The 15,903-nt window shown below is 35.7% G+C and overlaps 5 protein-coding genes across 5 annotated transcripts; 3 read left to right on the forward strand and 2 right to left on the reverse strand.

Annotated features, from left to right (window-relative positions):
• Nucleotides 1-51: 51 nt before the first annotated feature.
• LOC107223408 (mitochondrial import inner membrane translocase subunit TIM50-C) lies at nucleotides 52-3,202 on the forward strand. The gene is made up of 8 exons (XM_015663083.2): nucleotides 52-326; nucleotides 855-1,207; nucleotides 1,287-1,406; nucleotides 1,632-1,739; nucleotides 1,819-1,950; nucleotides 2,142-2,265; nucleotides 2,399-2,502; nucleotides 2,618-3,202. Exons 1-8 carry the CDS (start codon nucleotides 185-187, stop codon nucleotides 2,708-2,710), a joined length of 1,176 nt encoding a protein of 391 aa, XP_015518569.1. The 5' UTR covers nucleotides 52-184; the 3' UTR covers nucleotides 2,711-3,202.
• Nucleotides 3,203-3,220: 18 nt separating this feature from the next.
• Nucleotides 3,221-7,199, reverse strand: LOC107223411. The gene is made up of 12 exons (XM_015663085.2): nucleotides 7,005-7,199; nucleotides 6,613-6,912; nucleotides 6,423-6,524; nucleotides 5,891-6,024; nucleotides 5,655-5,745; nucleotides 5,454-5,576; nucleotides 5,048-5,246; nucleotides 4,772-4,907; nucleotides 4,463-4,686; nucleotides 4,016-4,281; nucleotides 3,752-3,925; nucleotides 3,221-3,663 (listed from the first exon to the last, which is right to left on the reverse strand). Exons 2-12 carry the CDS (start codon nucleotides 6,854-6,856, stop codon nucleotides 3,221-3,223), a joined length of 2,136 nt encoding a protein of 711 aa, XP_015518571.2. The 5' UTR covers nucleotides 6,857-6,912; nucleotides 7,005-7,199.
• A 107-nt stretch (nucleotides 7,200-7,306) lies between these two features.
• LOC107223412 (mitochondrial mRNA pseudouridine synthase RPUSD3) lies at nucleotides 7,307-9,367 on the forward strand. Its single transcript, XM_015663086.2, has 4 exons — nucleotides 7,307-7,701; nucleotides 7,816-8,005; nucleotides 8,134-8,332; nucleotides 8,466-9,367. The coding sequence occupies exons 1-4, from the start codon at nucleotides 7,440-7,442 to the stop codon at nucleotides 8,982-8,984; spliced, it is 1,170 nt and encodes a 389-aa protein (XP_015518572.2). The 5' UTR covers nucleotides 7,307-7,439; the 3' UTR covers nucleotides 8,985-9,367.
• LOC107223415 (39S ribosomal protein L34, mitochondrial) lies at nucleotides 9,351-10,057 on the reverse strand. The gene is made up of 2 exons (XM_015663090.2): nucleotides 9,867-10,057; nucleotides 9,351-9,721 (listed from the first exon to the last, which is right to left on the reverse strand). Exons 1-2 carry the CDS (start codon nucleotides 9,905-9,907, stop codon nucleotides 9,451-9,453), a joined length of 312 nt encoding a protein of 103 aa, XP_015518576.1. The 5' UTR covers nucleotides 9,908-10,057; the 3' UTR covers nucleotides 9,351-9,450.
• Nucleotides 10,058-10,175: 118 nt separating this feature from the next.
• On the forward strand, nucleotides 10,176-15,796 carry LOC107223404 (putative elongator complex protein 1). The gene is made up of 12 exons (XM_015663079.2): nucleotides 10,176-10,893; nucleotides 10,964-11,392; nucleotides 11,480-11,974; nucleotides 12,059-12,276; nucleotides 12,366-12,772; nucleotides 12,891-14,034; nucleotides 14,169-14,362; nucleotides 14,515-14,779; nucleotides 14,921-15,057; nucleotides 15,148-15,302; nucleotides 15,471-15,534; nucleotides 15,648-15,796. The coding sequence occupies exons 1-12, from the start codon at nucleotides 10,441-10,443 to the stop codon at nucleotides 15,737-15,739; spliced, it is 4,053 nt and encodes a 1,350-aa protein (XP_015518565.2). The 5' UTR covers nucleotides 10,176-10,440; the 3' UTR covers nucleotides 15,740-15,796.
• Nucleotides 15,797-15,903: the final 107 nt, after the last annotated feature.

Consider the following 15,903-nt stretch of genomic DNA (forward strand, 5'->3'; position numbering starts at 1 on the left):
ATTATGTTCATCCTGGTGATTTCGAAATTTGCAAATACATCGGTTTTCCACGTGTGTTTCGATATTTCGGCAGTTTGGGAATCTACCGATAAGTTAGTAGACTGTGCTTACCCGAAAAATCCCGGCATTTCTTCACAAAATATTTCAACCATCCAACTGATCAAAGTGTGGTACGTGATAAGCGATGGCATTCGCGGCTCGAGGATTACGAGTTTTCTGTAAAATATACAATAGCAACAGGTGCGGAACGTATTCAACGCTCCGTCAACCGATTAGAAAATTATCCGTTGTTCAGTCAGCACAAAAATTTTATTACAGCACCGATCGTGAGTACATTGCGCTAACGACATAACCTCAACCTTGCGAGACTTTGATAAACGAATTTAATACCGTAGAAAAAACCGTTGAAAACTCTATTTACTGTTCTCGTATCGGCGAATCTGCATTACTACAACTCTGCATTAAAGCTAATTTTAATATCACAATTATTTTCCGTATACTCTGTCAAAAATAAGCTCTGCAAATTAGCACGTGAGGAATTAAGCCTTTGGATACGTTTTCGTCATTCAAAAAAATGTAATTCAAATACAATGAGTGTTTTTTACAGCTGAGTGTCATCTTATTCTGAACCGCTTGGGAGGGAGGCTAACTTTAATCGTACAATACAATCAGTAAACAAACGTTAAATGTTTTCCTTGCAAAACAAAATATGTGAACTTTTTTTTTTTCAAAGTTTATCAAGAAATATCACAGCATTGAATTAATTTCTTAAAGTTATTTAAAGATAAGGTAAAAGCTTGCTTGTATTCAAAGTGTGTTACATTAGTGGGTTTATTTTATTCATGTTTCATTAGCAAACCGTCCTGGGATAGCTGGGAGTCTTACAAACATACAATCGACAGTTGATCAAAATTTAAAACCCGTGAGTGCAACAGGTGGTCAAAATGAAGAGTCGAGTCAAGATGCGGATCAGAAAAAACAAGAAGCCGAAGATAAAAAGCAGCGAGAACATTCGTGGAAAATGATGAAGTATAGCTTTGCATTCTTTGGAGTATCGATGGGTGTGATGGGCTCTTTCTTAATTTATGAATTAGCTAGACCCAATGTTGACGAACAAGGAAACATTATCGAAGATGAATTCAGTAATTTACCTTACTTCGAACAGTTGTACAAGAGACTACGTAGGGAACTAAACTACTACAAAAAAGTATGATATCAAGGCTTTTTTTTGTTAAATTCAATACCCCTGTTCTAATCAATCAACAACATCAAATCTGTTCATACAGCTTGTTCAAGAACCAAGTAGAGAGAAGTTACTACCAGATCCATTGAAATATCCTTATATGCAACCTCCATATACCTTGATTCTTGAATTGACAGATGTATTGGTTCACCCTGATTGGACGGTAAGCATTTACTGCGTTATTCACTATGACAATGTTAATAAAGTTCTGAATTACATTCTGTGACTACTATGTAGACCATGCAAAAGTCGAATCATGAAATACAATGTAGTTCCATTTAATTTGTCGTTGAATATACTCCAATTCAATAATTACAACCACTACTCATCATGAGATGATAATTCATACAACTTTCACTCTAACAAACTGGTCATTATTTTCTAACAGTACCAAACTGGTTGGAGATTTAAGAAACGTCCAGGAGTCGATCAGTTTTTGGAGGCTGTTGCACCACCTCAATTTGAAATTGTGATTTACACAGCCGAACAAGGAATGGTGAGTATTTTATACAGCATACTGTGCGTTTACTTTCTGAAATATTTCTTTACGTATGCAAAATTTCAATAAATTTCAGACTGTTTTCCCCATCTTGGATGCTTTAGACCCGCAAGGATATATTATGTACAGACTGGTGAGAGATGCAACGCGTTTTGTGGATGGGCACCACGTCAAGGATTTGGCTGCACTTAACAGGGATCTCAGTAAAGTGAGTTCAATACAATGTGTAAAGCATTGGAAAAAAAAAACACTTGGCAGGGATAAGAATTTGTTCCAAACTAGAATAATAATAGTAAATAAATAGTTGCTATAAAGAGGCATATTCCAAGTACCTGTTATGTTTCTTCATCTTGTATCGTTTAATTATTAACTATGATTTACATGCTTTGATTTTCTTAGGTAATCGTAGTCGATTGGAATAGCGAAAGTGTGAAACTCAATCCTGAAAATATACTGAAGCTTCCAAGGTGGAAAGGGAACGATGATGATACGACTTTGTATGACTTAGCTGCATTCCTCAAAAGTATGTTTAAATTAGAAATTTATTAAATGAATGCTAGATCACTTAACGATATTTCGAGATAGCTTACACGAAAATGAGTTACCTGCAAATCAGAAAGTTGAAATGCTGTAACGCAAAATTCACCTTTTTACAGTGATATCAGCAACAAATGTAGAAGATGTGAGGGATGTTCTTAATTACTACAAACAATTTGACAATCCATTAGAAGCTTTCAGAGAGAACCAACGAAAACTTTTGGTAAGTAGTCACTATTTATATAAAAATAATCAAATTGATTTTTATGATTATTTAAAAACATAGTCTACAGCAATAAATTTACGATAGATTGAACGAACGATTTACTTTTCTTTAGCTACAAATGGAGGAGGATGAACACAAGTCATTGAAGGACGACAACAAAGTGCTGATGTCGAAATGGAAACCATCATTTTTACGGAATCGTTAACGATTGAACGTAAAAGGTGGAAAAGTGCAATATTTTTTGCATTTACTGTCAGAACGAGTACGCATAAATCACATTTCATTATCGCCCGTGACTTTCTGGATCAGAAAACCAGTTTGAAAATGCTATAATGAATGAAAACTCACAGTTACTTATTGATATCCAATCATAAGTTGAATAATTTATTTAACCTGTTGTATTACTTAATACAACATATTTTGTAAATAAGAATATACAGTAATTGTAAACCATTTCAAAAATTTATTTTTTGACTTAACCTATGCTGTAACATTTACCAAAATTAATGCAGGCCTTCGAAGTTACCAGTTTCCTATTAATTATTTCTCACTGTTTTATCTCCATGCAAATTATGATATATGGATCACTGAAACTAACAGTTCTAAAAATATTAATAACAATGTTAACATTTCATCGCCATGGACTATCACTTGTGCTTCGATTTTAAGAATAAAAAAAGAAATTCCGATTCTCCGACTCGAACATAGGTACTCATTAAAAACCAGCAATGTAGTTTTTCTTTGTAGCCAATTTTTTCCGAGATTTTTTTGATTTGGGTACATCATAACAGGATTGCTCATTCTGAGTGTTATCAAGAGTATACTGGGGTGGTACATTTTGAGATACGCTAATCAATTCTTGAGAAAGAATTTCGTTTGATTCGTTTATTATCGATGTGTCTTCTTGGGACTGTGTTAGATTTTGTGACTGTGTCGTACTTTGAGAGGGAGTTTTCTTTTCCAACCAACTCAACACTTTTTGGTGCGGAGTTACAGTCAAGGGGGCAGAATCCTGTCGTATGTCCCACATTGCTAAAAGTTCTGGGGCGAAAATGTCAACGTAAGAATTTAATTCCTCCACTGACTGAAACCACTTCGGTTCATGACATCGTACTTTTGGTTCCTTCTGTTCCAAGCGACGATTTTTATTCCTCATTTCTGGTGAAAGATATCATTAGAAATTGAAGTAACTGATTCAATCTTGCTTGCAATAATAAATTTCGATTTAATCATTTTTCCAACTCACCATTGAATATATGTTCCATACTTGCTTTTTCTGAGATTACTAAGGGCTTCACAGTTTTACTCTGTGCTAAACATGCTTCTTCCCAAGCCTCTAATGCCAGTAGAGAATTTGTATTCACGTCTGAATCATTTCCTGAAATCTTCTCGTGCGTTATGCACTGGTAAAATATATCACCTATATCATTTGAGCCATATAAAATTATTAAATTTCTTTTGTTGAATTCACAAAAGTTACTAGTATGCGGTTACACGAAACTTATTGTACCTATTGAATTCTGAGTGAACAGAGTCACATCATTTCTATCGTTTAGATTCAACACAGTACCAGCATTGCAAAGTTCTAATCTGTTTCTCAGGTTCGGTTCTAGACATTTTCCTATGTCTTGGCATGCTTTCAAAGTTTCTGACGTACTTGGCGGCATGTATGGCAAAGCATATGAATGCATTTTTGTGTCGCTTGTCCAATTGTTAATAATTATTGAATTTTCCCCAGCCAACTGGCTAGATAAAGTGATAATCTCTTCACCATTTCTGTCAATAGATGATATCATTACGTATTCATATTAGTTATTTAAAAATAATGTTAACCACCGGAAGTTGGATGTCAAAATAGTTTTCCAATTTATAATAGCTTAAGTGTGGTGGGTAAAGCATATTTGTAGAGTAATAGTTTTATATTTTAGTATGTGATCTTGTAACCAAATATACGTACCTTTCTATAATCGAAGAAAAAACTGGAGGACTTTTAAACTGGTGAGTCCATTTCTGTACAACACTTGAATTTCCAAATCGACTGTCGCACAACAACAAGCTGTGATATGTTCCCAAGTATTGATGAAACGAATTCTGTTTGCTTGCAGAATTCACAGAAATCATCTCACATATTTCCAAGTTATGCTTCGGACACAAAGTCAAAGTAGGCCCATCCAACGGAATCTGTCGAAACCATGAAGTTTACGTAATATTTGAGAACAGCGAATAAAATATGATGAAGGACAGCAAGGTCATTTGTAAATCTTACCCGTAAATCAATATAATATAGACAACACCTGTCAACAAATGTTATCAAATTTGGATCTGATTTATTGAATTTTATACTCATCCAATTATCTGGCAATGTTCCATGTTTCGGCATTGTTGTGCAGCTCAAACACTTCCTGTTGAATACATAAAGGAAAATTATTATCATTGATGATTGGTAAATTAAACTAAAAAGCTGTTGCTCAATCATCATTTCATAAGCTGAGGAGACAATTGTTCAGAACCAGCTTTGTTTATGAGAAACAAAAGAAATTACGTTTTACTCAAATCTTTGAATTCCACAGATCGGGAACTATTCACTACACAATATTTATTAGACTCAATCAGATTTAAGTCCGCACTAATGTATGGCAACTCTGATAGCTCCTGGTGAATTTCATTCAGTTCCAATTTTTCCTGATCATCCCTCAGGGAATAGAAGTTACAAGAGTACTTTTGCCTGCCGAGAATCCTACCTGAAATACAATTTTTACCAAGAAAAAGTTACTCATTAGACAGAATCTTTATTATAAATTCTGTTATGAATTTTTCCTTTAAAACGTGTTTGGCTTGGCAATTGATACTCTACAGATCAAAATTGTTGTGTACATTACATTAACTTGAACTTCCATGCGAAAAATAGCTTTTTAGTTGAAATATTAGATTATCAACGTATCACTCACAACAACGCCCTGCAGTAACGACATGCTTTACTTCATACAAGGTACTCCTGAGGTCACATTTTCCTGCTATTCTTAAATTTGGCTTCCACGATGAATTTGGTTTCTCAATTAATGGTGCAGCAACTGCAATGGCAATTTTTACTCAATCCTTGGACCTTTACAATGGTACAATTATCGATCAAATATTAATTACTTCCATACCTAATTCATTGGCATATGGAAAGAGCAATATATTTCTATCAAAGACACACAAGTTGTCTAAAGATCCACCTGTATAATACCAGTTATATTCCTACAACAGTTAATATATGTTCTCAACAACAAGTAAATCCAGCTTCAACCAAAAACTCATTTCAACTGTACTAAACAAATTTATTAGTGTAAAAATTGTAAAATCTAATGAAAGAAATTTTCTGTTTCTTTAGACAATTTTTTACCCCTTCAAATTCAGGATCTGGATCACACTCCATTATTTCAGCCAACTTAGCAACATATCTTGGCACCGATGATTCTACTGTATCTTTTCCTATTTTTGTCCACTTTAGATTTGTCTTGTGGCAAACTTTCAGATCTGAAAAAAATCGAGATTAAATGAATGTTTTTAAATTTTGGTAAAATTAATTTGCACTGTTTTTCTCAGTATTAAAATCTAATAACATACCTTTTCTATGTGAATATAGAAAGTGTTCTTCCTCTTCGAGCACAATTGTAAGAGTGTCTGTAAGTGTGTTTACATTTTGGTAACTTACTATCCACTTTCTATATTCACATATACTATCACAGCACAAGAAAACAAATTTGAACTTACTGGTAATGAGAGGAATTAACGACATCAGAGTCAGGGCGGCTAGGTGGTCTAGTGGAGTAAGGCTCCGGTAAAGCATCGCTAGATACCACGTTCGATTCCTGGCTCCGTCGTTAATTTTTCGAATTTACCAGTAGTTCAAAAATTATATACGTTTCACATACCTTTTCTATGTGTTTCATGATACTTGATTATTTGATTGACATTGTCCTTGATTTCAGATTTAATTTTAAGAAGCTGCAACGCTGGATCACTGTTTCTAAGAACTAGGAAAATTGTTCTAAAGTTAAGAAGACGACAACTTTCAGGGAATTTTTGGGTAAAGGTTACAAACTAAACTGCAGAAGAACTCACCACACTGAGGCAGTCTTGCCGGGGGTAATAGAGGCTTTGGTAAATTTGCATCGTAGGGAAACTCTTGAAACATATTCATAAGATGATCCTCGTCATAATTCTCAACGTCAGGATTTTTACTTAAATTATAACCAGGAACTATGTGATGTGGATGACCATTGAGAAAGCTGTTTTTCAATTTGCCTTGCAGGTTATTTATTGCACGGCTCAATAAAGTTGGTGCCTTACCGTTTTGTTGAAACATTATAACAATTCAAACATACCATAAGCTAGTGTAAATACAATCCTTCAACAATTTTGCTAGAATAAATTTACAAAGAATACGTTAAAACTGGAGTGTGGTGTGAGTGTTTAAAATCAGAAACTAAAGGTGAAAATACTGGAAAACTAACCTGCTTTTCTTTATAATTTTAGATATTCGTGGATGGTTTTAAAGTTGTTGAAGACATTTTTATCACGTTAATGCGGTAAATTCGGTAAAGAACATCGCCTGTTCGTATATTTCATATTCTGTACCAACGCCTGTACGAATGAATAAAGACGCGGGACGCACGTGGGATCATAGCGTGGTCTTACATACAGCTTTGACTGAGATCCTCAGTCAACGTGCTTCAGGAATTTGCGATGTTTTTGGAATAGTTTATAACGTCGGAAATTTCATCGAAAAACAAACACGGACACGACCGGCTGACACACACGTGTTTCGCCGAATCCGTGTTGTTGAGTAGGTGCATTTCAATTTTTGGAGTAATTTTTGTTAAAGGTAATATTGGATAAAGATGCGAGAGTTTTAGTACTGTTGATAGATACCATACCCGAAGTTTACGATGAAGGGTACTTTGCAACAATTCGTTCAGCGTACGTTATTGAAAATTTACGAAGTGAATCGCACGAATAGGTTATCATTTGTGACTGCTCATAACCTAGATAAACAATCAAAAAATCGAAAGACAGGTTCCCGAGAAACGAATGACCAAGAAAAGGTCGAACGAGACAGGAAACCCTTACATCCGTATAAAAAAATTCACCCTTGGAAATCAATCGAAAACTTTTCCCAAGACTTGATTGACAATGTTATTTACAACAAAGGTAACGTTTTCCGTGTTTGTTATAATAAAAAAAAAAAATTTCACTTATATAGTCTCGCGAGATACTGTAAGTATGTGAATTCCACATTATTTTTATTATTCTATTTGGTGCTAGATGGTGTGGTTGTTCTTAACAAACCGTACGGCATTTCCAACTTTTCGCGAGAAATAACGAGTGAAAGGACAAAATGGAAGCCTATGGCTGGCATATCCAATTCTGTCAACTATACGTTGTTAGATGTTCTTCCGAAAATATCTCAAGACCTTGGATATCCATCGCTCAGTATTGTCAAATCTCCTGAAAGGTAGTTGCAGAGAATAATTTATTAACTTCCCTAAGATAACTCACCGATCTAGTATCACAGTTTATACTTGTTGAAAAAATCCATGTGTAATTGATTTTGCCAAGCAGTAAAATTTCTATTCTTTCCAGATATATTAGTGGCATTTCAATCCTAGCAAGCGATGAAAAAAAAGCTTATGCAATAAAGAAGGCTTTATCTCGTGCCCAATGTGCTAAAACATTTGCACGAAGTTATTGGGTTGTCACGACTAAGCTACCTAGAAGCAATAGTGGGGAATTAAATCTTGCCATAAGAAAGAAAGAGAGCCCGTGTAAAACTTACAAGCAGGTAGACATCTCATAAAATTATCTGATTAAGCTTTAATCTTGTTATCATTACTAAAGACAATTTTATTGTTCAGATACCTGTGATCCCATTAGCCATTCACTACTGATACCGAATCCATTGTTCTAATTTTCAGCCAATTATTGTGACCAAATGGGGAGAAAATGAAGTGAAGAGAAGAGAAGTGAAAACGTTTGATGTTTGTTATCGCACAATTTCAACTTCGGATGGGAACTTGTCTGCCCTAATGGAAATTCAATGTTTTACGACAAAATGGCACGCCATAAGGGTGTTTGCTTCGACTGTTTTGGTCAGCCCCATTTTAGGCGATAACATTCATGGTTCTCGGGTGAAAAAATTAATGGGATCGTATATGCATATAAGTCCTTTTGTTGATGCGTCAAGGCAAATACCGATACTACAGCCAGAGCTCTTAAAAAAGTTGAATTTGCAACAGTCTCAAGCAGTCATAATACCTGCGCACATTCACTTGAGAGAAATTACATTAATGTCATTTCCATCTCGTGGGCAAGATCTGAAGCTTGTGGCTCCATTGCCGCATAGTTTTCAATGGACTTGTGACCAGCTCCAATTCAAAATTCCAACTGGAAATGAGGAAGTTCATAATGAAATGTCTGTTGCTGTCGCACAGTAAAAGTCCATGTGTTAAATAGGGTTGTATCAATGTTTTAGACTGTTTTTCAAATTTTTTTTTGACAGTACAATTGCAATTTCATGGCATTGAACTTGATAAGTACGTTCGCAGACAACTTTGCATCTTTATTACAAAGTAATAAGAAATTTTCCAGTAGGACGTCTGCACTAATACATCGAATTTATTGAGTAATGTAGTTACTACTTTTAGTTTATATGTATGAGGACAGTGTTCAGAATTGATACGGAATTATACCCATGGTACAATTAATTGTGATTAAATTCACGAAATGCAGGTAATTTAATTTGCCGATTATATGCAGTCTTTATTGTAAATAGACATCAGTGGTAGAAAATATACATAAAATTGGTCACACCTGTGAAGCGTCGAAAATTTATTTATTGCACGGACTAAATTTTTACAGTGATAATTATGATACCATCTAATAATCAATTGTTTGTTTTATTCAGTGACTAAGGACATGTCTCCCTTTAAGTATCCTTCGCATTAAAATTCTCCGCCCATTTGGTGTAGACATTCTTGTATTCCAGCCATGTCTTACAATTCGAATAGTTTCTCTAGCCTTTGGGAAGTGCCAGCGGATCTTGTTCCTAACAGGAATTAAGGCCCAGGTTCCTCCTGCCGTAGCATTGACACTCGATACACATAATCCGTTTGTAATCCCTTTCAAAGATGTCGAATGGAGTTGTTTTCCAATGAATGAAGGAGCAATTTGCCTGAGATGTATAAGATATGCTGTTAATACACGCTATGTAATATCTCACATCGTGATTCTACGCTATAAGTGCAGTTATTTATTAACCTTAAAAAAATAGGTTTTTTTTAGTTTCACAAAGAGTAACATAAACCCACACTGCTCACCTGGTGGCATTGAAGAGCGTTGATACCAATGTTCCGAACATTTGTTACGGCTATCACACAACACTGAGACAGAATCGAAATGTTACTTAATTTTCAAGCTGTATCAGCTGGCTTGCGGTAAGGTTTCTTTAGGCTGGATTATCACGGGCGTCAAATTAAGGCGACGAAAACTTGACACGGCAGCGCCATGCCGTCAGCGCCAAAAAGACGCTCGATGCAACGGCAAAATTATGTAAAATGCCGGTAACTGTTTCGCGAATCGCAGCAGACAGCAGCTGTGAACAGCGGTGAGCAGTACCATGAAATTACCAATGCAAACGGCGTATGCATTTAACCTCGTTGTTTCATTTTGTAACGTGTTCTCAAACACGTGTTGTGGGTTTTAAAATGATTTGGGGGCTCTCATAGTGCGTGAAACAAAGAAAGAAATATTGGTATTTGTTAGTTGTTTTTCAGTGATAAAAGATTAGTAGGAAAGGATAATTAGAGAGGAAACGAAGAAGGAGATTTTTTTGAAACCTAACCTTACATTCGTACACACTTAATCCCATACTCTTTGACTTAAACGAACGAAATGAAGAACTTGAGAGTGTTGCAACAAAGTTACATAGAACTCAAAAATTTGGAAGCTAGTCTCGATTCCGAAGTCCTAACATCATTAACAGCAGAGAGTCTTTGCTGTCTCGATAACGACGGTGGTGGTTTTTATGTGTACAAAAACAACAACGTTTACCATATCGCCACTGGCATATTCGAATATTTTCACGTTGGAAATGAAAATGTTGTCGATTCAAAGCTCGTGGGCTTCGCTTTTTGTGACAGTACGCGACAGATTTATCTGGCCTATTCTTGTGGAAGACTTTTCACCATCGAGATCGATCTCCCAGATCCACAGGCGGAATTTTCTGCGCAAATCAACGAAGGCTTGTGTGCCATAAAATTAAGCCCTGATCACGAAATTATCACACTTGTCACGGCAAATGATACCGTTATTATAATGACATCTGGCTTTCATGTAATTACTGAGGTAAGCCACATTTCTTTTTATATTTCTAACCGTAGCTCAAACTTTTCTACATCAGTTCTCATTTTTTCAGTTTGACTTAAATTCGGCCACATTTGGAGAGAAACAATTCGTGACCGTCGGGTGGGGCAAAAAAGAGACTCAGTTTCATGGTTCGGAAGGAAAATCTGCTGCCAAAGCTAAGCCATCGTCCATAGAAAAGTCCGACTCAGACGATGGACTACCTCGAGTTTCTTGGCGAGGAGACAGCATGCTCTTTGCCGTTAGTTTTCTTACAAAGGAAACAAACATTCGATTATTCAAAGTGTTTAGCAGGGAAGGAGTCCTCCAATATACAAGCGAGCCTAGCTCAGGACTAGAAGAAAATTTGGCGTGGAAACCATCTGGAAATTTGATCGCAATCACACAGAGGTTTCCTAACAAGCACGTTGTATCATTCTTTGAAAAAAATGGTCTGAAACACAGAGAGTTCACTTTACCATTTGAGCCCAAAGAAATTATGGTTAGGATTTAAGAATAGAAAATTTTTCAACATACACATTGTAAATATAAATTCAATTAATGCAATGCTAAACCTTATACTTTCTAGGTAAAGGATTTGCAATGGTCCACGGATTTAGATATCCTAGCAATTTGGTGCCTAAATATAAATGACGGTAGTACGCGCGTTCAGTTGTGGACTGAAAACAATTACCACTGGTACTTGAAGCAGACTATATTGTTCTCGAAGAATAATCCACTCTTGCATATATCTTGGAGTACAGTATCTGGATGTGAAAAAAAACTGCTCGTTTTAACAAAGCTAAAATATTTAGTCTACACTTTTTGTTGGACTGTTAGCCACAGTCGAGGCACAAACCAAACTGATAAAGCCCTTGTCGGAGTTATCGATGGCGATCGAGCACTTCTGACAGGTTTTAGAGACGCTGTTGTGCCGCCACCTATGGCTCACCAGGCTCTACAAATTGACGAGCCCATTAACGAAGTTGTTTTTGCACCTGAAATTCAAAATAAGGATAGCTGGATGAACTCAAACGTTTTATTCATACTGTTAGAAAATAATCAGTTGGCATTTTATAAACAGGTCAGTTTCCAACATAATTTTATCATAGCCTAAATGAACGAAATAGATCTTCGACCTTGTAATTTATTGTACTATTCGGCTTAGGTACCAAACCTTGTGGAATATGGCCATATCAAAACTTACAAAATCGAATGGGAAATACCTAATCCGATTCCAGAATCAGTGCCATATTCTATGCATCACTATTTGTGGTATAAAGAAGATACAATTTTGTGCACAGCACCACTAGGGCTCAATTCTGTACTCTGCATTATTGATATAGATGGTATCAATCCTGAAAAGAATGGTCGTCTTGTTGTGCGGTGTGTATTTGATTGAATAACATTTTTGAACAGAAATTGAAGATCAGTTTGACCCACTTCTATAATCCTTGTTTTATATTTATTTACAGAGACGTCCACACAGTTACAGGTGCTATTCAACACATTGTTTCCAGTCCTGATCCAGACCTAGTTTACATTGTTGCCGAGGGTTCTATATTAACATACAGCAGAGGCAAAGGCGTTAACCCAACAGGGATAACTCTTAGTGAATCTTGCCATCAAGTGGAGGTGATCCAAGTTGATGACAAACATATTGTTTTATGCCTCAGCGAGAAGTACTGTTTATTTGTTGATGGCAAAGAAATTGCTAACAATATAACCAGCTTCTTTGTGCATACGGAATTTTTGTTATTAACCACACTCCAACATGTTTTGGTAAGCATTGCGCTGGATGGCAATGGATTCCAGAAGTTATTAACACATGATCTGACTGTTGAACCAAGAGAAGGTACAGATAACGAAAAAATGGTCTCAGGTGCGTTATTGCGTTATTTTGTAATCATATTGATTCGTTTCATTTTAATCACATTCATTGATAATAGAAAATGAATGCCAAACAGTGTAATCGAATACATTACATGATGTCACTATAGGTTTGAGTCTGAGGCGTGTAGAACGAGGATCAAAATTGATAATGGCTGTACCAAAAGATACCAGAACTATTTTGCAAATGCCTCGTGGAAATTTAGAGTGTATTCAACCCAGAGCTCTATCTCTATACGTTATTGGTACATATTTGAATGAGTTGAATTACCATGCTGCTTTTGATTTGATCCGGAAACAGAGGATTAATTTGAATTTGATATTTGATCATGATCCAGATTTGTTTATTGCAAATACTGAAAAGTTTATTGAGGATATAAAAAATCCAAACTGGTTGAGCCTGTTTCTATCAGAATTGCAAGAAGAAGATGTTACCTCTACAATGTACTCGAGTTGTTACTCCCGCAAAGCAAAACAGAACCACATATTGAATCAAGTACCTAGTTCTACAGATAAGCTGATAATTTCTTCTGGCAAATGTGAAGAAAATTCGCCAAGTAAAAATAAGGTCGAACACGTTTGTGAACTTCTGAGAAATCATATGGAGGCAAGACTTGATGCAGACAGATTGCTGCTACCGATTCTTACTAGCTTGGTAAAAAAACACGAGGTCAAAGATTTGGAAGCAGCTCTAGTGAAAGTGAAGGCGATTAAAAAGTTGGAAAGTCAATCTGAAGCAAAGCTGCACAGTTCATCGGAAGAAGCGTTGAAATATTTGCTGTACTTAGTTGACGTTAACACATTGTTTGATATTGCCCTTGGAATGTATGATTTCGACTTGGTGATGCTCGTCGCAGCAAAATCTCAAAAAGACCCTAAGGAATACGTCCCGTTTCTAAATGATTTACGACAATTGGATGACGATTACATGCGGTTTTCTATCGACGTACACTTGAAACGTTATGAAAGTGCTTTGAATAATATCTCAAAGTGTAAAGATCGTTTTGATGAATGTAAAATTTTGATTAAAACGCAAAATTTACATTCCAAAGCATTGAAATTGTTTAAATCAAACAGCAAAGAGTACAAAGAAATCGCTGAAATTTACGGAGAATATCTCATCGCGTCGAGAAAATTTCAAGAAGCAGCTATTATGTTTACTCGGAGTAATAATCTCGTTAAAGCTTTGAATGCTTTTAAGTTGGCTGGGGATTGGCGTGAAGCTATCGTCATTGCACAGGAAATGAAGTTGAGGTGACAATAACTTCTCACACATTCAAATATAATTATCTAAATAGTTGACTCTTAGGATGTGATTGCATAAATTTTTAATCACACATCTTATCTGGCACAATCTATCCGGAGATTTAATACACCAGTTTCTTTAGTGTTACAGATTTGCAGTGTTTATATCAGGATTTAGTAAGGCAGTTGAAAGATACCAGAAAATATGCTGATGCTGCCATTATTTTAATGCACTATTTGCACGAACCCGAAGACACTGTTGCTACTTTGTGCGAAGGCAAGCTGTGGCACGAAGCATTGAGGATCGCTTATCAAGTAGAGCGCCTGGATATAATTGGTAAGGACATAATAACAACTTTATAGCTCTGCCTAATGCGGTTTTTCAGTGATGACACTATACAATAAAAAACTATACTTTATTGTTTCAAGTAAACTTTTAATTTGCATTTATGCACCCAATTATCTAATGATACTGTAAATCTTTTGCAGAAACTCACATAAAGCCTGGTGTTCAAGAGCATGCTGACTACATGATTTCAAAAATTATTAAAAATCAAACAGATTTTATCAAGTTCAGAGAGCGATTGAGCATTGTTAGAGCCGAAAAGTCACTGAAAGAATTGCAACTAAGAGATGTTGGTGATGGAGATCACGAGTTCAACCCGATGATGGGAGACTCTGATTTGTTTAGTGACACAAGTAGCATTGCTGGATCAATGACAAGCCGTGGGTCTCAGTCTTCTAGACTATCTGGGTAAGTATTGAAATTTTTAAGCGAATTGTTTAATCGGAATAATTAGCGTGGTTACAAGTATTTCAAAACGTATTTATTGTATAAAATTAAGATATGTTGTTTAATATGATTGATGTATTGTTCTTCCACTTCTATACACAGAAAAAGTTATCGATCTAGTAAAAACAGGAGAAAACATGAACGAAAACTTCACAGTTTGCGTGAAGGCAGTATATACGAAGATTTAGCTCTAATAAGTGCATTGCATGGAATCGTAACAACAACTTACGCAGACAGAGGTAATTCACTGTCATATCACCTTCAAATATATCATGCAATCGTTTGAAAACAAATAAATGCTTCAATCCATTACATTCGATTTCTTTCAGCGGAGATTAACTCACTCATGAGGATATTGCTGCGATTCTATAACGATGGTTGTGCAGAAAAGTTGCAAAATTCGATGGAAGAATTATTGAATCAAATTGAAAGAGGAAAACTGGAAATCTGGTCTGATTACCTGCATAATGGTTCTACAGATTCTGTAAGTGGCTCGATCATTTTCCTCCAGAAAATTACTTATTTACATTTTTCAAAAGTGCTGTTGCCTTGCACCTGGTGTTTCTTTTTTTATCACGATCAAGTTTTCAAAATTATCAATTGAAGGATTATTTTTGGGCCATCTTCTAACGTTACTCTTCTTAATTCACAGGCACTGGGTACAAATTTCGAAAGTTCTCAACCTGGACAAGGAGACGTACCTGAGCCGTCTTTGGGTAAGGATAATAAATCGTTGACACAATAATGATAATTGATTAAAATTGTGACGTCTCTTTGAGTAATTTTTGGCTGAAGATAACATGCTTAGTGGAGATTTCAACTGTTTCAGAACCGCATTTGCGGTATCCACCTGTAGCAAATCCCAGTATCTGGCAACTCGAAGTGATATCATCAAAGCCAAAGTCAATATCAAACACTTAAAAAAAAAAATGGTTCTCTTAAAAAAATGGGAGTTTGAGTATTACTAAACGAACTACTGAACGTGTAAATCGCTGATTTTTTATTGAGTCAGTAATTGATTTTAAGTGATCATGGATCGAAGTGATTAAGTTTTGCTGACCCAGCAAAGAAGAAGTCGAATAATT

This window comes from Neodiprion lecontei, chromosome 6 (assembly GCF_021901455.1).
Source record: "Neodiprion lecontei isolate iyNeoLeco1 chromosome 6, iyNeoLeco1.1, whole genome shotgun sequence".
Lineage (NCBI taxonomy): Eukaryota > Metazoa > Arthropoda > Insecta > Hymenoptera > Diprionidae > Neodiprion > Neodiprion lecontei.